Source organism: Chroicocephalus ridibundus, chromosome 1, assembly GCF_963924245.1.
Source record: "Chroicocephalus ridibundus chromosome 1, bChrRid1.1, whole genome shotgun sequence".
Taxonomy (NCBI): Eukaryota; Metazoa; Chordata; class Aves; order Charadriiformes; family Laridae; genus Chroicocephalus; species Chroicocephalus ridibundus.
The window spans coordinates 153,290,222-153,311,328 of record NC_086284.1 but is presented as its reverse complement, the minus strand read 5'-3'; the positions used below and the strand labels follow the sequence as shown (position 1 = coordinate 153,311,328).

The window sequence follows — 21,107 nt, the reverse complement described above, 5'->3', positions numbered from 1 at the left end:
GCTGCCAGTCCTGAAAAGTGAAGATGACAAAGTTGATACTGATGGAGATCCTGCTTCCAGTCCCTCCCTTGAATGCGGATGATGCTGTCAAATTCGAGGTAGTGATTTTGACAGATCATCTTTAGGGCAATTGTGCTCTGCTGTCTCTGAGCAGACCTGTATTGAACACAAAATAAAGGAATGGTTTCTGTCTCCCCTTCTTTGCCTTAAATGGTGGTTCCAAACGTTAGTCTTTTCAGTACCAAGAAATGCTTTTGGGGATTAGTCCAAGGTTGTGCATAAAGGCAAAATAAGTCTCAAACACAGATATCGGAAGATTGCTGTCTGATTTTACTTGGCATAACCAAACATTTATCGTATTGATATAAGATCAGTGAGGCAGTCAAGCACCCGCAGTTTCAAATATGAGTAAGTTTACCTTTGCAGTTATGTTGCACAATTTTAGGTTGTCAGTAGTCTCTCAACTTCCATAAAGCCTTAGTCTCCAAATATATATTAAACGCTGATCACAGTACTGGTGCCTGGGGAAAGTAATGGTCTTTTATCTTGAATACAGCCCTGGTTAAGGGGCAGCCATTTTATTAGAGGTTTTGTTCTCTTTGTGTGAGCACAACTTTAGTCTCAGAACTTAGTCTTTTGTTCTCTTTCTTTCTGTTTACCACCAATTCGTGTCCTTCCTAGTGTGAATATAAATATTTCCTGTAGTTGAGTAAACAACAAATAAATTGAGCTCTCAACAGCTGACTGCAGCCAAATTCTTAGGATCTGAACGACCTAGGTATCTCTTGTTTTTACAGTGGGATTTCTATTTCGGGGGAAACAACTTTTTTTAACATTCAATTTCACCATTGTACCACACTTAATCCTTTTAATGGTTTAAGAAATTACTCTTCACACTTTTTTTACATTAACCTGAAACATAACTGTAGTTTCTGATACCACGCCAGTATGCCCTCCATCTCCAAAACACCAGTAGATATAACCTTGGCTTCACCTCCTTTATTACAGCTAGGAACCCAAGCTTCTGCCAACTGCTGACATTAATGGTGTTGAAAAAAATAATAAAAGGAATATAGTGATCCTTAAGAACACACACATACATAAGTTGTGTAAAACTTGGAAGACTGCATGGGTTTATTTGCTCTGTGGAAATAATAAGTACGGTACCTTCTCGTTCTATTTTTTTCTTTTTTTTTTTTTTTTTTGAGGGGAAATATATTTAGTTATACACACAGATCTTCATTTTATGTACCTTTCCAGTCTCTTCCATATCTCACAAAGAGAGGGGCACGGTATCAGTGTGTTTTCTTGGACTGGAAAAAGAAGGATCCGCTGATTGGATGATGTGGGGAAACACAGACTAAAACTAGTTCCTTATTCTACATCTCTATCCTTTTCATCACTATCAGATGGTGAAAAGATTTCTTGTTGTCTTTTCCTCCTCTCTCTCCCCTTCCCAATTAACAAAACTATCTGGTCCTTCTCCATTGTCAACCAGCAATCTTTTTTATGATACAATGAGGGCTTAAAAAATATGAAGGCTTCCTTGTTTCCTTCTAGGTCTTCTAGTTGCAAATAAATCAGCTGAGGTTGCCCCTGTCCTTCTGTTCGTTCATCTCTACTTCTTCCTCTGCTTTGTCAGAGCTCTTTAACATGTGGCATCACCTATCTAATTTAATGACTTTGCAGTAAAAGGATTGTTAAGGAAAAAACACCGGAGGTATGACTGGCTGTTTTTTCATATTGTTATACAGACTATTTTCTTTTAGTGTTTCTATAGCACAGGCAGAATTTTCTAAGATATTTTTTTTTCTAAGCTTTACAGTCTGCTTTATGGTGCCCATTGGGTGGACCTCTACTCATATGTAATGGCATAATATAACGTAAATCGCATAGAGACAACAGATTAGGAATAGAGCAGGCAATGACAGGAACACTGTCTGAAATGCAGACACCTTAGAGAAATTCAAACTTACACATCCCTACATATTGTGTGCCATGAATTTTGTGGAAAGGAAGACAACTTCTTTCCTTGGTAAGAATAATTTTGGCGCAAATAAAGTAGAAAACCTGAATGTTTGTTCAGTCTTTCCAGGTAGTACTGTTATCTAAGCTTTGTTGCAGACGGCATAAGAAAAATCAACCTCTGCAGGAAGAAAAAGGAAAAAAAAAGAAGCATTGGTTTACTGTGATTCCCCTTGCTTTTGTGTACTGTGTGCAAGAGTGCGCAAATAGATAGGAATCATCTGTCCAACTCTGTACTGCACATGTGCTGCTGTGTGCTCGGGCAGGAATCCTGCCTCTGTGGACCAAACACAGGGACAGTGTGGATGGACAGGAATCCTGTGTCTGCAGACCACACGCACAGATGGTGTGGACAGACAGGAATGTAATGTCTGGGTGTTTGTATGGATCTTATGAGGCAGGGCGCTTCTATGTGGATGTCAACCCTAATAATTGGCCATACAGAGAAAATTCTTAGCTTTAATTTAGTTTGGGGTAGCAAAGCTCTGTTGGTTGTCAAAGGAAATGCCCTTTCAACTCTTCCCTCCAGCAGTTACCGTGGAGGATTTTGCCTAGATTCAAAGATGAAAGTGAGGCAGAAAAAGAATAATATTGGTTTTCATTTTCTTTTATACGCAACAGCTTTTAAAATTAATTTCAGAACAAGCATAAATAGTCCTGAGGTTTTGGGGTGTTTTTTTTAGAAGTTGCTATCAACACTGTTTATATCATGTAGACACAGACACATTCGTGTATACACCCAGAGCTGGGTTCTGGGCAGTTACAGACCGTCTGTGTTGAGATGATACTGAGCAGCTCACATCGCTTTAGCATCTAGGAATTTGTATCTGTACATAACCTCTTTTTTTGCCAAGAACAGCACGGATAGAGGAGGGTTGCTATTAACAACTCTTTGAAGCTGCAGGCAAATGCAATTGAAGTGGTGAGTCATATAACAATAAAACATATGTAAGCCTTAAAGAGGTAAAAACACAGATATATACGTTCCAAAAATAAAAATACCTGGATAAAAGAATGCTTTTACTGTGTTTATTGTAAAGGCACAGTCACAATAGACAAAGATTTGAAAACTTCCAAATTATATCAACTAGGAAAGGTGTATGTAGATATATGTGAGCAGATGGCCTACAAATGATTTTGTCAAAGCAGGGGATCATGACTAGGTTTTCAGATTTTACAGTAGGATTCATCTTGTATATAAATTCCTAGATAAGATTTTTCCAATCAGTTTTTATAAATATTGCTGGACTGAGAGACTTTCTGATTTCAGAGTAGGAGAAAGACTAAGACACAAAAGCAGAGTGACTAACGCAGTTGTGTTATACAGGCAGATTTGTTAAGTTGAGCATAAGCAAGTGGGTTTACTTTGGAAAGAAGAACCAAATAGAATAACGAAGGAAAGAGAGGCAGAGTATGGTAGAAGGGAGTAAGATGAGCAGAGTGTGGAGTGAAGCTGAAGTGAAATGGGAAGGAGAGTTTTCAAGTAAATAGTCATAACAAAACAGAAGGAGACCTGTCAACTATGTCAAACAAAGCTTTTTCTGTTTTTGGTAGAAATACTTGCCTGTTCTATGGGATACTATGTAGGTAATTTAGGAGGCTTGCCTTGAGATATTTATAGATTTTGTAAGACCAGCCTTATCGGTGGTGCTTAACATTGATGCTTAAATTGCACGAGTTTAATGTAATCACAGGATCCTTATGATGTTGGAATGCATTTCCAACCTTAGCATACCTGAGACATCTTTACATTTTACTTTGTAAAATACGTTTATCACAAACCTATCAAAGTTGTTAGGAGTGTTTATGCTCCAGTGCGCCTCAGCTTTTTTTTTTCTCACTGCTTTTTACTTTGTTTTTCATAGAATCATAGAATGTTTTGGGTTGGAAAGGACCTTTAAAGATCATCTAGTCCAACCCCCCTGCAGTAAGCAGGGACATCTTCAACTAGATCAGGTTGCTCAGAGCCTCCTTAAGCCTGGCCTTGAACGTCTCCAGGGATGAGGCCTCCACCACCTCTCTGGGCAACCTGTGCCAGGGCCTCACCACCCTCATTGTAAAGAACTTCTTCCTAATGTCTAATCTAAATCTACCCTGCTCTAGTTCAAAACCATTGCCCCTTGTCCTATCGCTACATGCCCTTGCAAACAGCCCCTCCCCAGCTTTCCTGTAGGACCCCTTTAACTGCTGGAAGGCCGCTATAAGGTCTCCCCGGAGCCTTCTGTTCTCCAGGCTGAATATCCCCAATTCTCTCAGCCTGTCTTCATAGGAGAGGTGCTCCAGCCTTCTGATCATCCTTGTGGCCCTCCTCTGGACCCGCTCCAACAGGTCCGTGTCCTTCTTGTGCTGAGGACTCCAGAGCTGGATGCAGTACTCCAGGTGGAGTCTCACGAGAGCAGAGTAGAGGGGGAGAATCACCTCTCTGGATCTGCTGGCCACGCTTCTTTTGATGTAGCCCAGGATACGATTGGCTTTCTGGGCTGCGAGTGCACATTGTCGGCTCATGTCCAGCTTTTCATCCACGAGTACCCCCAAGTCCTCTTCCACAGGGTGGCTCTCTATCACATCATCCCCCAGCCTGTATTGATAACGAGTGTTGTCCCGACCCAAGTGTAGGACCTTGCACTTGGCCTTGTTGAACTTCATAAAGTTTGCTCGGGCCCATCTCTCTAGCTTGTCCAGGTCCCTGTGGATGACATCCCGTCCCTCTGGCATGTTGACCACACCACTCAGCTTAGTGTCATTGGCAAACTTGCTGAGGGTGCACTTGATCCCACTATGTCGTTTATGAAGATGTTGAACAGTAAATATATACATTCCAAAAATAAAAATACCTGGATAAAAGAATGCTTTTACTATATTTATTGTAAAGGCACAGTCACAATAGACAAAGATTTGAAAACTTCCAAATTATATCAACTAGGAAAGGTGTATGTAGACATACGTTTATTCTCTTAATAAAATATAAGACTAAATACTTATTTGGGACCCACAAACACACCATGAGAGGGGAAAAATGAGCAAGGGGAGAAGTATTAATCAGGAGTTTTCAATGGTTTGAGTAATGAGGGCCATGACAAAGACTGGTAGTTCCTTTCACATTATTATAGAAGTAGCATTTCACTTCTTAGTTCGAGTGGGTTGTCCTTGGTGGTGTGTGACAAAGTAGGTTAAAGAGACTGAATAAACTGTATATGTTAAACATTCAGCAGACAGATGAACTAAACATGAGGCGCTTGCTGCTCTTCAGTTGAGAATTTGTAGCAATTCGGCCTCTCAAAATCTTAAAGAAAGGCATGGAGCATGCTATCAGAAAACTCCACTTCTGTGCAACATTTAATTCAAGGATATATTGAGAAACAACATCCAAACTCTTTCAACTTGGACAAAACATGCTACTTTGCACCAGCTTTTATCCTAAAGTCCTCCAAAGAGGAGTTTAAATGACAAGTCTATCCATCTGCTTAGCTGAGCTGTGGTTCCCACCAAGTAACTTCAATTTATTGACCATTTTCAACCAAATTTGAGGGAAAGAAGTCTCAAAGATCATGTAACTTATAGGAACTTAATTAACATCCACAGCTGGGTAGAGGAGAAAAAAGCCTGAAGTAGTGCTCCCACACAGGGAAAGGCAAAAAGAATTGAGCCGTGATATATTTTGTTTGGCTGTAGCATACACTGTCCATTCAGAACACACATACTTTCACACTGGTCCCAGCTGACTCTTGCCTGGAGACACCATGGGAGAGGCATGCTAGAGAAAGAGATTATTATAGGGTTGAAGGCCATGCTTAGAAGATGCAGGATACAAATCCAAAGCACGCAGATTTCATTAACCAGCATAAAATGGATAATAAAGTGGACTCCTATGTTCTTCAAGGGTAGCCATGCTGTCTGCAAAAGACATCAGTTCTTAACTGATGAAAGAAGTAATGAGGACGGCACAATAGATGGAGAATGGATGTAGCAGCATGATCTAGCAAAAAGCAGTTGCTGTTAAGCTAATTTAAACAAATGAATCTTTTCTACTTTCAGGGCATGTGGCAGCAAAGGATACTGATCTTATATTCTCTGGCAGGGAATTCTGCAGTAGGGCCCTTCTTCTCTGCCGTGGCGTGGAACTGAGATCAGACTTGCCCTAACTGCACCATAGGGCAGGCTCATAACACAAAAAAATACTTACCTGCTTACTTTAAAGCTGGAGTGTAGAGGGGTTTATATGCTCACTTCTGGAATGTGAATATTAACAGTTCTCTTATTTCATGTTAAGAATTAAAACAGCAGCTCATTTTGCTTGCTGTTGCTGTCTTCAGATCAATTTCAGTAAGTAATTTCTTTGGTTTTGTGTAGTGTGAGGGATCCAGCATTCTTTGAGGATGTTGTCACAGGATACTGTTTGTCCTTTCGATCCTGCCTGAAAGTTTTTTTTGATGCGTAGGCTACCCAGTCAGTATAAATTAGGTTTACAATATGGTGGTAAACACTTTCAGACTCCAGCCCTTGCTCAGATACTTTGAGATACAGGAAGACACACCTGAATGATATTTCTGCCTAAGACCTTTACATGGAGTGGAAAGATGCCAAAGAACTAGCGTACTTGGTTTGCTCCTGAGAAGTTAACCATGAGAGAAGGAGAGATTGGTTGGTTGGTTGGTTGTTTCCTTTTAAACCTGGGACTGAACAGATTCCAGCTCTTGTGAATGAAATAATTGAGAAAGGCAGTTCTATTACCACTGAGGTATTTCTAAAGAGTACAAGAGAGCTAAAGGAACATATACTATAATGTTCACGTGGTATAACACAACAAGGAATCCCAAACACAAGGTCTGATTTGGGTTGTATTTTGTGTCGCTGGTTTTCTCTATACAGGATTCAGAGCGATAGATGTCAATAAACTTTTCAGAAGGCAAACCCATAGCTAGTTATGTGTTCATCTCCTAAGGAACTAATAAAGCTCCACGCGATGCATTCCTGTACAGGGAAAATTTCAGTTCAAAGTTTGTTTTCTCAAGCCGTCCACATATATCTACATGTGTCAAGCCTTGGAGAGAACTCCATATCTAAATGATCTGCCTCCTTTAGTTTAGTTCAAAGGTTTTTGAATATGAATTCTCCAGAATGAAGTTTCTCTGTAATTCTCACATGTGGGGAGATGAACAGAAAAATGAAATCATTAAACACAGAAATTAACAGGGCTGATAAAGTCTTTCACTTTATAATGTAATGTTGCTGTAACATGGCCAGCAGTCAATGCAGAAGCCAGTATCTCTGGTAGAATCTGTGTTAAATCCTGCAGGCTTTGACAAACCCCAGCAGCTGCACGTGCTCTTTGTTGGGCTCACAAAAACACGGGCTCCAGGATGTAGGGAGCTGTAGTAACAGGAGCGGGTTTCATTCGTATGCAGCTGAACACTGTGTTCGTTTGTTGCTAACAGAGGAATCTCAGTTGCTAATCTTAAGCATAGCCAAAAGGAAAGACAAACCTAACTAGTGATGTGTCTTTTAACCCTTACAAACAAAAATGACACCTCAGCACATACCATCTCTTTACAAATTTGAAAAGTGTCTCCCAGATCATTAAATGCCATAAGTGGGAAGGGGGCATAGAGTAAAATACTTGAAACAATCTTTCAGAGACCCTGTGCTCAAGGTAGGCTTACACGCAAGGTAGGTGTATATTCAAGGTGGGTATAGATATAGTCAAGGTAGTTACACAGGGCATCACATTCTAATAACAGGCAAGGAGGGATTATTCTTTCTGACAGCCAGATTCCAGCCGGGAGCTGGTTGGATATTTACAGGGAATATGGCTCACTGCGTCTTTTGCAGCAAATAGAAAAGAACTGTCTGAAAGTCTTTACAAGAACGTAATTTTCAGAGATACTGAATTTGGCACACTACTTACTTAGAAAAAAAAAATCACCTGAGTTTCTCCATTATATTTCTATGTTATTAGCGGTAGAAAGGTTTCTAAACTGTTGCATTTGCATGTGTGTGCTTCCAGTGAAACATTCAACTTGGACTGAAGTGGGATGACTCCTTTAACTCACTGACATGCTGTCTCCACTACATATCCATTTGTCACAAGTACAGTCATTATATTAATGTTTACTTAATGTGGGGCTTTTTAAACTCTAATTAAATGATTAATAAACTTGTTTAGACTGGTTAGCAAAGCCAGAAATTACCCTAGTCAAATATTTTACAAAAAATGAGAAAGTAATCACTGATGTCATGGTTTCTGCCGTGTTGCATGGTGGAGAAACAGATTTGATGCGAACTCCTTGAATAAGTTACTGCAATGAGAGTATGAAGCAGATTAATATAAAGAATGCACAGCTTGTGAGCTAGTATCTGCTGTTTATTAGAGGACTTGTCTAGAGATGTACAGAAATGTGTAATTGCTACAAGTAAAATTTGGTTTCAAAAACTTGCCAGCATAATGGTTACCAGAACACTAGCTATCCTGCAGAAATGCTTAAGAAAGGTATGTATTCTCATTATAACATACAACTTAGTGCAAGCTTTCAAATAAAAACATTCTCTAAAATATATTATAAACAATGTCTGTAGTTAAATCTGTGGGTTTCAAATTTATATGTAGAATTCCACTATAAAGAGTTTGTCAGACCTGGGCAGGATTCCTCTAGATTTTACCAGCTATATTCCCGAATATGCCTCTGACTTTCCCCTAGACTTTGGGGATCAGCATCAGTTCTGGTTTTTCTCATGTAATAATTTCACTGTGATAAAATCTATTAATTTGGCCTTTAGGGTGGAGGTGCACAAACAAGCTACCAGTGTACCCTGCAGTGAACATAAAATAACTTACTCTTTGGAACCTACAGGTAAGAGTGTGCTTTGAAGCAGTACATCCATGAAGGAGGAACTTAGTGATTCTTAAACAAAATTCACCATGGCAACAGTTTTGGCAGCTAAAATATTATACATGTGCTGTTTGGAATGAAAGTTTTCAGGTGTTGGCTGCATTAGAAATAGTCTACTCCATGGTAATTTCCTTGTTTACCCAAACATTTAGTGATTATAGAATACAGGCAGAAGTAAACTATATGATAACCAGAAAAAGCATGGTGAAAAATATAGTGAAATCCCTGCAGGACTGCAAAACAACAAAAGAAAAGAGAGCACATTTAAAAGAAGTGCTGATGCTGACCTTTCGCATTTATGATTAAAACAAGTTTATCTCATATTTTCTCCTGGTGATTTTTTCTTTTAATATAACTGCCTGCCGTAGAAAGGGATAGGGCTGAGGCCAGGATTAAATAATGATGAGAAGCAAGAAGGGTATTAAGAATAAGTGTATCAGAGAGGCAAAAGGACAATTGCAGAAGTTCTGGGGGGGAAAAAAAGAAGGATGGGCGAGATCTGATAGTACTAGAGTATAGTCTAATATATCACTGGAGGAAGTTGAGGGTTTTTTAGATACGATACCCTTGCAAATGTTATGCTTTAGGCCTGCGGTTCACAGACTCTGGTCTGCAGACCTCTTGTGGCAAGTTCTCCACAGTCATTACTGGCCTTCAATTAGGAGCTTGAGGGTGTGCGATGGCTCTTCCGTAATTTTGAGGATTGACACTAGTCTAAAGGGTTTGGAACTGTTCTTTTGCACGGTGATTATTGGGAGACTAAAGAGCATTGCCAAGGCTTTGACAAGGTGTGGGATTTTCAGAGGGGGGCGTGTGATTGGAGGGCATGCACTAAGGTTAGGAAAGCTGTCAAAAAAAAAAAAAGAAACCAACCTTCTGGAAAAGAAATAAGAAACCCATTGAATTGTGGACTTTTGTCCTGGTTTTTTCTTTCTAGCAATTTATTGGCACATGGATGAAGAAGGTACCTGTAATGGTGCATGCTATTTTTTAAGCAAAATTTGGATCTGACATCCAGTTCTTATCATCACTAGTTCTGCTTACAAGCTCTGGAGGTCTTAGACAAAAGCACTCCTGACACAAACGATTTGTCTGCACTGCTCATTTATTTTCTCACAGGACATGGTGGTTAAACCACTTTGTTGTTCATACTTTTTACAGTGATGTAGAAATGTTTGCCCTAGGATCTGAGCCATAACCTCATAAGGTGGGAGAGGATTGTATAATAGCACCATGACAAAGCAGTTCAGGACTGCAGGATGTTGGAGTGGTTCCCCACAGTAAAGTAAACAGTTTGTTTTTAAATCATTGCAACAGCCATATGTTCTAGAAATTTCTATCCTTTTGAACCTTTTCTTCTGGAGAAGAACAGTAGGAGATAAAACTGAGTTTGTGTATTTCCAGTTATTTTTAAAATTTCCAATTAGTATTCCAGTCCTAAGCAGAAGCTTTTTATTTCCATGTTTGTCATAAAGAGAATTAGAAAAATGTTATAATATAATATTATATTATATATTATATTTGCAACAGTGCTTGGAATTTTAATGTTGGATAATAATTTTTAGTGGTATCCATTGGGAAATAAACTGCTTTTCTTCTATCTCTTGATTTTTGCCTAATTCCAATGATAACATGTTTAAATTAGTTCCTGTCATGAAACCACAATACTGATTTTGGCATTTTCTTGCCAAGACTTTCATATCATAGACATGGACTCTTAGATTAACAGCAGAAGCAGCGGAAGGTCAGGCTGGATTAAAAGGGGAACATAGAAAATGTCCCCTAGGTGCACTGGTCCTGTATGATTGTCATCATCGGGATGCTGCAGAGATAGTTCTGGGTTAAAATGTTCAAAGGGCTGCAATGGAGGTAAATCATATTTAGCACCTAGGAGCAATTTTGGAACTTAGCTGCCTCTTCTCTTGAAAGCTTGAAAGCCTCTCTTCTCTTGAAAGCTTCTCTTGAAAGATAGCTATAAAATTATCAGAAGATGAAAAGCCCAAATAATAAGAATTGCAGCATATTTTAGATTGGGGCGGACCTCTGCGTCCAACCACCTGCTGAGAGCATCACTAACTAGAGCAGCGTGCCCAAGGCATTGCCCAGTTGCATTTTCAGCCTCTGCAAGGATGGAGATGCCGCAGCCTCTTGGCAGCTGTTCCGGTGTTTGATCAGCCCTGTTACAAAAAGAATTTTCCTGCTCTCCAACGAGAATTGTCTGTGTTCTGATTTACACCCGTTGTCTCTTGTCCTGTCCCCTCCAGGAATAGTGTGGCTTCATCTTCTCTGTTTCCTCCTATCAAGTAATTAAAGAAGCCACCTCTTTTTTCAGGCTAAACCAGCCCAGTTCTTTCAGCCTTTTCTCCTGCATCCTGCCAAATATTAATAGGAGGTTATTCTACTTGAAGTTAAGTGACAGAAGTGCGCAACCTCTTCAATTCCACTTCAGAATCTTCTGTGAGGGATACTGTGCTTTAAATGTTTAGTTCTTTATATTCTTCTCTTCCTGTATTAGCACGACAATAGGGTTTTTTCATGCAATATCATAAAACATGCTGCCTCTCTCTGGAAAGAGCTACTTTTTCTCTCAGAAAAGTTAATATGCTGTACTAACATTCTGCTAAACTTCTGCTTTTTAATAGATTTTTTCCACATACATGCTGAAAGTCATGTAAAAAGTTATTTATTATCAAAACGCAGAATTTCCAGAGAAATGTGAAATCATTTAAAATCAGTAGGTCTCATTGCAAAGAAGAAATTGTTAAAGAGCCAGCCTTAAATATAATAAATAATTAATATGGAGAAAGCGCCTTTACAATAAACTCGTTGTTTAAATATTAATGTAGCATGTTTCAAGTAGTGATTTATGAATGATGAGTCAGACTTGGAATTCAAAACTTGTTTGACAAAGCAGAGCAAACAATATAAAGATTTTGCATGATTAAATTGCTTATTGCTTAAGCTCAATTTACTATTAGCTTTTGTTAAATTAATCCAAACTAAAATCAAATCCAGATTCAAACCCTGGACCTTCTTTATAACGATCTGAGTACAGTCAAGTAGAATCCGCATTCTTTAGCCTCGAGATGCTCATTAAAATTAGAGTTTTCAGTGAGAAACCATGCAGTTATGAAGGGATTGAATCAACAGCTGGCATTTTTACAGTGAGCTTTGAGCTTTCATTTACGACATTTAATTTTAGTGCATCTCTGATGATTTAATCTGTCTAGCTATACATAATTTACTGTGTATCATATCTAACATAGGTCTGGCTAGCCTCTTTATTTTTTTGGAGTACGAGGATTTCACAAAGCTCAAAATGGGGCTTTGTCTACCTTATGAGCTGGGAGGAGAAATGCCATCGCTCCATTTTGGGTCTGCTCCAGGTGCGAGCGCCCAGTGACAGTGGCACCCAAACAACTCGAGGCGAAGGAGCTGACACAGGGACGGCAGTTCGCTTTGCAAGACCCTAGACCCAGCTCTCTATCGCAGTCCCCTCTAGGCTACTCCAAGAATGTCGTTGCTGCCTGAATGGTCCCTGTGAGCCCTGTTGGGTGGGTGGGACATTTTGCCCAGGTGGATTTCTTTCCTTGTGTGTGTATGTCTGTTTGTAGGTGCTTGGGGACCTCATTTCAGGAGAGTACTTTAAAAGGGCTTTATCTCACTGGCACTGTCCTTTGCAGACATATTCATGTAAGATATTTTTATGTTCATTGCAGTTCATTGCAATTGCTTACCTAGAATGGTTATGTTAAGGTAAGGTTTCCCATTTATTCTTACACAATTTATTTTATATTTTGTGTTCTAAAAAATTATATATCCTCTGGATCTTGAAATTTCCTAGAAGTGGAAGAAAAGCTACGAACAAGCTAATAAACTTGTTTCATATTTTGTTAATTCTTTGCTTGACTGTATGGAGTTCGTAATTTTATACACCTTTATTATGTCACCTTTTCTTCCCAAAGACTTATTTATTAACTTTTTAATTTCCTTACAGGAAGGCTTTTCTATAATTCACATTTTTCTGACCAGCCTCAGGATTTTCCTGCTCTTTGGTATATCAATTGAAAACTGATTTGCATACTGAAACTGGGTGGACTTCTTAAGTAATAAGCTATGTTCAGCATTCCTATTTTCAGCTTGTTTACTCTTATTTTTAAAACTGATTACTTGTTTGTTTTCTGTTTGTTTTTTTTTTTTAACTGACTTAGGCACATCTAAGTGATGTCTTCATTGAATAGTTCTCCAAATTATTGTTTGAACCTTAATCCCAAGGTTCTCTAAAAAGAAATTAGTTTCTTTGTACACACATGTACAGCACAAGGTTGAGTAGATACAAGTCAGATGAGCCACTCAATTGCAAAACTAACTTAGCCTCAAAGTGAAGTAGTTGGAATGTGTCTCCCAGTTTTTACCAGTTCTCTACAATAATACCTACTAATGCTCTATGCATGTGTCTTATTTATTTCCATGTATGGATTTTGGATATAGAGGATAGCGTAAGTACCCTATTTCCTTTAATCCTTATGATCACATTAGAAGGTAGACTGAGGTTCTTCTTTTTTTTTTTTTTTTACCAGACTCAGAACCGTATGAAGCTGATGGCTGACAACTATGAGGATGACCACCTGAAATCCTCATCCCATTCCAACCAAACCAACCACAAGCCCTCCCCTGACCAGGTATTGTGTCTCTCTTTTTCGGTTTTAAAGTAGTCTTTACTATGGGGGCTGATTATTTTGAGTCATATGTCATTTTTCCTGACATGCTTGCAGTACCTTGGAACAAAAATAGCATTCCAGACTGCAGTTATAAACCAGAAATGGATGTTGCTGTTTTGTCGGCTTCCTTGAAAACTCCTGAAATGTGAACAAACAGTTCCCGGTACCGAGCTGTTATTAAGTGGGTGGAGAAGACAGGGCAGACAATGAGAGGGAAGAAAGAAACATTACTATCTTAAAATGCAAGACTGGAGACCTGTCTGGCATATTCAGGCTTTAGTAACTCAGGTTTACTGCCTGAGTGTGTGAAATGTCCAGGACTGTTTCTTGTCTTCAGTAGCAGGAAATCATGCTCCAGGATCAGCTTTCTGATCTATGGATTGCATATGAGCAGTTCCCTTCATTTCCCATGAGGAAATCCCGGCCTCTGTGCCAAATGAGCACAGACTGCTCCCTCGCAAACTCAATGGGCCGTGAACTGAAGGAAAATCAATTTACCATCTCCAAGGCAGTGAGGAGCCTCCTGTCATTTACAAAGCACAGCCGTGTGCTTGATAACTATCAGAGAGATTACCTATCCCTTGGGTAGCACAGAAAATGCCAACATAATTGCATATCCCATGTTGTAATCTCATCCATTCCAGTTTAATTAAAATATTAGCGATCATTAATCACTGCCTTGACAAAGTGAAGGAATGTTTGGCGCTCCTCTTTGCCCTCTGGCTCATCTAGAAATTGTTGAGATTTGAAGGAAGGCATCTCAATCTAGACGTTTAAGCACCAATCTAGTGATATGCACAAATTATGAGTAAGGTACAAGAGGAAAATGGCAAAAAACAATTAAGTATCCACCTTGCAAAAGCAGATCTTTAAAAATCTCTTTTCATGTCTGTATCAGAAGACAATGAGGGGTATATATAAAGCTGAAAATTTCATATTTTCAGAACAACCTCCTTTTGCATCTTGTTTTAATACCCTTCCTAGATGATAAATAAAGAACTGTAAATTGACTGGCTTGCATTTTCTGCAATGTTTTTGCAAAATGTGGGTCTTACCTACTTTGGGAGAGTGCAAATACTGTAAATTAGATAGCTTTCCTGATCTTAAGATGGAGAAAATGTTGGAGTATCTGCTGTTTCTGCACTGTGAGTCTATAGTGAAGTGAAGCTATTTCCAGAGTGTAACTGTAGTACATGCTTGCAAATGAATACAGCATAGCATTCACAGAAGAAATGAAAAGATAAAATGGAAAGAAAAGATAAAATTTAAACGTTTAAGGAAATTCTTACAAAGACTTCACAAGGGAGGGCAATAGGGAGATGGGGGCGGGAGGAGGGTCTGATTGCACTTTCCCTTTGCTGAGACGCATTTTAAAAGCTGACAAAGCCTACAAGAGAGCAAAAAAAGCTGTAACTCAGGGTGGCTCAGAATATTGCGTAAGGAATTAGACACTTTGTGCTACTATTTGTACTTACATATGTGCTTTAAATACTAACCAACTCTTTGTTTCATTCCCATGCTGCTCTTGGGCTTTCTCCCCATTGCCGCCTCTGCACCACTAGGATGAGGAGGAGGGTATTTGGGCATAACCAGTCAGATGCTCTTAGTTCAGCCATTTTGTTCAGAACGGTGAGAATCAACTTTTCTTGCCAATAGAAAAGTTTCCGACAGTCACTCTTGCATCTTGCTCCCATGTGCTTTGTGAAACCTGATTGTGCTCCTTCCCTGTTGCTTGCGTAGTCCCTGCATGGGTGTGTTTCTCGTGTGTTTATGTGTAGTTTGTGATTTTCTCCTAGTCATCAAGTCATTGTTTCATGATGTTGTGGGGAGAACTTTCCAGGGCATGTAATTGAGTTTCTATGCAAAGCAAACTCTTCATGTGTACGAGAGAACAGGAAATGTCTCTCATATCATTTATCATTGACTTCATGGAGGAAATGTTTTCAGTTGGATTCTTTTTCAAAGCACTGTAGCCAAATCTATGTATGCTTTTTCGATTCTGGTTAGCAAAGAATTTGCTCAGAGATAATGTTCCTCCTGAAGATTTTAAGCATGTTAAGATCTGCTGCCAAAATTGCTGCCATGCATGCTGACCTAACTAGTCACAGATACTTACCGGCTCAGAGTAGATGATTCTTGATACGGACTAGGAATATAAATTTTCTGTAAATGTGAAGGCAAAGAGGAATATCCCCTTAGCCTTCCCCTCTCCCTTCCATCTCCCTCATTCTCTCAAAACAATGGGGGAGAAATTGGTAGCTATTTGTCATTTAAAGTACATTTTGTTTCTCTGTGTCTGCATCCACAATTTTCCCTTTTCTGCTGTCAAATAGTCTCCACAACAACACCCATTTCCAGAAGAGAGGGCAGTACACAGGACAGAGCCCTTCTCCTCACGCCTGTTCTCTAGCAAAGAAGAAAACATCCTTTACTGACCAGAAGCCTTGATATAGAGCTACAAAAGTCAAATATCAATTATTTGGCTACAGTACATAGGATTCATTTATGCACATAGTATCATTTTTAAAGCAGAATAAATTCATTTGAAGTACTTTAAGTATTTTAAAGGATTGAGATGCCATGACAATATTTTAAAAATGCATATGAAACTTTTTCTTCACTTATCCTTTTAAGAAACATAAGCTTCTTTGCAGTTTTTCTCAGATTTTGATTTTTCCATATCAATTATTTGAAAGAAAACTCTTCTGAAAATTTCTGTGGAAATTTTGGACCCTTGCATTTCTGAAAATTATTGCTTTATATTAGATTTATAAAGCATTCATGAAAAAATAAGCTTCATGAAAAAATAAGCTCTCATCTCGTCACGCTTGCTCAATTAACTGCAGACCTACATGTCTGTCTGGCTTTATAGATCACATCTCTCTTTTCAAGTCAACCATCTGAAAAATTTAATCCAACTGTGGCAGTGTCAAACTTGAATTTCGTGCCTTGGGGTTTGAACTGAGAAAATCTCTTTAGTGGAAAAATTGATAAAGTGCTTCATTAATTTACACTCGCTGTTGATTTCACATTCTTTTTGAATCACTGCTCTTGCAATGGTTGTGCGTTAGTATATGATGTTAAAAGTTTTAGAGATAATGCTTGTAAAGATCTGCTGATGCCCAGCAATTAAACAGAGAAGATCAGGTAAGTAAATGATTAAAAGGATGACGACGCTCACTATGAAGGTAGGAATAATTCTCATTTTTGTTCTAGAGCAAACATGGAGGTTGTGTAGAAAACACTGACAGAAAGATCTTTCTCTTTTCCTCTCCCATCTGCTGATATATTTATGAATGCAACTGTGCTAAGGGTATGGTTTCTCTTAGTTTACTCAATTAATGGGCAGTTCACATTAAATACAGCACATCTCTCCACTTTCCACTTGAGGCATTTTTCTCAGGAAAGCATGTTACAGAATATCCTAGTCAAAATAATGAGGCAGCCAGCATCCTTGCCTTACAAGCGTCTCATCTGAGAAACGTGTCAGCCTGAAGATTGTCTTGCATACATCAACAGGGAAAGTATAAAGGTGATTGATGCCTCCCAAGCCAGTTATTCCCAACAAAGTACATGTTTTTACCATGATTGTCCATGTACATTAAAAAAAACCAACGTCCTTATCGGAGTACCTAACACGCATGTATTAAATTAAAGGTATGTATTGCAATGATAAAGAAGTGACTGATTGTATAGGACTTGGCAATTATTTTGTTTTTACAGTTCCTTTGGGTCTGAGGTTGTAATCACCTCTGGTCAATACTGAAGATAGAATAGAGACCATCAAAATATGTACAATAGCAAACTACATCATTTTATTCTTATATTTAGGGGTTCAAGGCTTTTCTCCTGCAGCTTTCTGGAACTGACTGAATTTAATATTTCATTATGCCAGTTTTGTACATGACAGCATTACCAGCTCCCCTGAAATGGAGCACTGTTCCTAAACATATACGCCCTTCGTGTAGTTTCAGAGAATGATAGTTTACATTTCAGTTTACAGTTCAATGTAAATACCATATTTCATCCTGAAGTAGTCTTTCCTAGCCTTTTTCTCTAGACTCGTTCCCTTGCTGTCTGAATTTCTTATGAATCCTTTTGTTCCCAAGATGGAGCTCTATCCCTCTCTACATCTAAACATATTCCAATGTGCTTTCTCGTGAGGATGCCCCTTTGTCTTTCTCAAGGGCTAAAATGGTCTGGCCAATGGATTAATTACTTATTATTCACTTTTATAAAAAATAATATGAATTTACGCTTTATGATATCTAATACATACAAAAGTATATGTGGATATGCCTGGGTATCTTCTTGTAAATACGTACCATGTATGGGCTATATGGAGGAAAGAGGCAGCAAAGCTTCCGTACATAAACTTCCCAATCTGCTCAATTCATCTAGTTCTCTTGTGAAGCACAGCCATGCTACCTACAATGCGAGAAAGTGGGGGTGTGGCTCAGAAAACGGCTTGTGTCACCTCTGGCCATCGGAAAGGAGGAGGACTGCTTCTGTTGAATGGGTGGAGTGGGCATAGGATCACAAAAATCTGTTGGAAGCGTGAAAGGCAATCCCATTAAAGGACGCAGGGGAAAGCAAGGACAGAATAGAAGTGCTAAGGGCAAGCACAGAGGAAAAGCAAAACTGAAACTCTCAGAACTGAGATTTATCCTGGTATTTCATTTATACATACTGTATGTGCATTTTTAAGTATGCATGGTGTTGCAGAGCATTTTTCTTCCCATCTTCCATAGCTCTGGATTGCAGTAGGAGTTGGAACCTAGTAGACGCTGTCACTATACAAGCTTTTTGAACTCATCCCGTGGAAGCATTTTCTGTTAACAGTTGCCAGCAAGTCCTGAAGTCACGGAGCTGACTGCTAAAGAGCAAAACATTTGGTTTTGCTGTGCTTGAATTCCAGGAACAAAATCTGAAAATTAATTTCATGCTTAGTAGAGTAACAGTGCAATGGTCAAAGAGTTAGCATTGAACTGGAGTGCATAAAAATGGGGATCTTTCAAGACGATGAAAATATTAGCAAGTTCCTATTACCATAAAAATATTGCAAGACAAATAGCCTCTTATTTGTGACATTTTTCTTTAATGCTTGAGTCTGACAAATTTTAGCACAGAAGCAGTAAGTATTGTGAGTTGACTGCTGAAGACACTAGCATGATTTAACACATCTCTTAAGATTTCAGAGGTGTGATGTCTGTGGTGGACAGAGGGGGTACATCAGAACAGGACAATATATGAATCGCTTTTAAGAACAGAAAAACAGTCAGTTCAAGTAAAATTCATAGATGCCTTGTCAAAACCAGTATAAATTATAATTTGCAACGTCAACAGATTACAAGTATGCATCGTGTACCAAAGGCTACATTTTAATGTTTTAATTTGACTTTACCAAGAGTTTTTCTGTAGATGAGTCATCTATACCTAAGAACTGAAGTAGAGGGGAAGTCATCAATATGGAGAATGTTTAATGAATTCAGTTTGAATTTTTTAACGATTGTTTTTAATCAAGAGCTTATAATATTCTAAAGGACATCTTTAATGAATATATTGTTTCCAAAAACAGTCTCAGTTTAAATAGCCATTTGTGATTATTAAAAGGTAATGGAGCTTGAATGACATTTCTGTATTACTTTTATTAGTACAAAGGTATTAAAAAGGATTACAGTGAGAACAATAGAAACAGTTAAAGCTCACAGAGAAGTTGATACTAGTAGACGTATGCAAAAACCAACTGAATGCTCAAGGTTGAAAACCGTGTGTTTCTGACTTGTATCTGCAGAGCAGTTTTGTCTCACCCGTGGGAATGCCCAGGATGAGCAATCACAATTTCCTTTTTGTTGGGGGGGGGAATATTTATTATTCCATTTTACAGCTGAAAGGAAACGCACAACGAGTGTCAGCCAGCATACATAGCTATTCAAACAGCTTTAGAGGAACATGGCAGAAGTAGGTGACAGGCACCGAACAGTCTGAAGAACTGTGACTACTATGGCGGTAGGGTAAGAGGGGGAGAAACAGTGACATTGAGGGCAGGCCATCTCAGGACTTACGTTAACTTTTGCCACAGCTGTCAAACCCCATGAACTTTTCATTGAGATCACTACAGAACTAAAAGCGTCTATACCTTGGGAATTTTGAGAAGAATATTGATTATTTTTTTCTACATTATTTGGTGCTTGGATTAATATACTGATTTCTTTTAGCAAAGTAAATACCTTATTCATGGTGAGTTCCATTTTCAAATGATTACACAGGCATTCGTTCACTGCATAAATGTGATCTTTCTCTCCATGAGACACATTTTATGCTTGCAGCATGTGGAAAGCTGCTCATCCTACTGTCACACTTCTTCTAGGTTCTCAGCATTGTCATTTATTACGCTGTGACCTCATAAGGCTTTTAAATAAATTTATTTTCAATATGATCTTTTTAACTATTAGATCATGCAGAATGGTCAAAACCACCAAGCTTTCGTGCCTGACTCATATTACAATGTAATTTACTGGACACAGTACTAGACCACGATTCAGAAGATAAATTCTTTCTTGGCATCATCTCCAATCACTCACTTGTTCTCTTTTCTCCCTGTCTCAAATTCTGTAATTGTAAAATGAGATGAAGCTTTTGTGAAATGGAAGTTCTGCTTGGGAAAAGTGCTATATATGTGCTAGTGTAATATCATTACACAATATTCTAAAATAGTGTTGTTACAGTGATATGATGGTGATTCTAATACCTCATTTTGAATTTGTTCCCAAAATTATGTTAGATTTGTATTTGACTCAATTGATTCATACTTCTTATTTTTCCTTCCAAGATCCTGTTCCTTCCCAAAAAGGGGAAAATAACCCATATGTTAAACATTTCAAGGAACTGCCATTCCAGCATGCTGAACAAAGCTCTTTAGACCACTGCCTCTTCTTCTTCATTGTCATCTTTTGTCCTCTGAGGGTCATTTCTTCTCTCTAAAAATCTACAAGCTAATTGTGTAGTGTATAATAACATTACAGTTCTTCATTCATATACGTAAAAACACAGTGAAAGAATGTGTCTTATGCTTGCCTTAGAGACATACCCTGTGCAAAATTTGAAGGCAGCTACATGAAATAATCTTAACTTTACTTAAACATCATCACTTGGCCTGACTGAGAGATAAGATGCCAGATTTGTTTTGTCATACCAGTGACAGCCAGGGCTCCTCACTCCCACTTTCTGGATGGGTAACCCTTTAGTAGGAACCCTAATGTGATCTACTCTAATAAGGTGATGTAACTAATTAATCGTTATGAGGGCAGCACTTTGAATACAGTGTCCCGGTTAATCACAGGACCTGCTTTCCATCCCTGCTTTTCTGGAGCCTTGCTTATGTGGGCAGCAGCATTAATTATGAAACTGAACGACAACGGTGCCATCAAGTTCAGGCAAGGGGGCACAATGAGTTCATGGACTGACAATTATT

General features: G+C 38.7%; 1 protein-coding gene across 10 annotated transcripts in view; it reads left to right on the top strand.

Moving 5' to 3' along the window:
* Nucleotides 1-21,107, top strand: part of ERC1 (ELKS/RAB6-interacting/CAST family member 1) — a 305,118-nt gene that overhangs the window by 258,349 nt on the left and 25,662 nt on the right. For 6 of the 10 annotated variants that reach the window (XM_063318622.1, XM_063318614.1, XM_063318604.1 and 3 more), the window contains one exon: nt 13,493-13,594. In XM_063318622.1, coding sequence (XP_063174692.1) covers nt 13,493-13,594 — 102 coding nt within the window. Of the gene's footprint in view, nt 1-13,492; nt 13,595-15,195; nt 15,263-21,107 lie in introns of all 10 variants that reach the window. The other 4 variants (XM_063318654.1, XM_063318645.1, XM_063318647.1 and 1 more) reach the window with 1 other exon arrangement.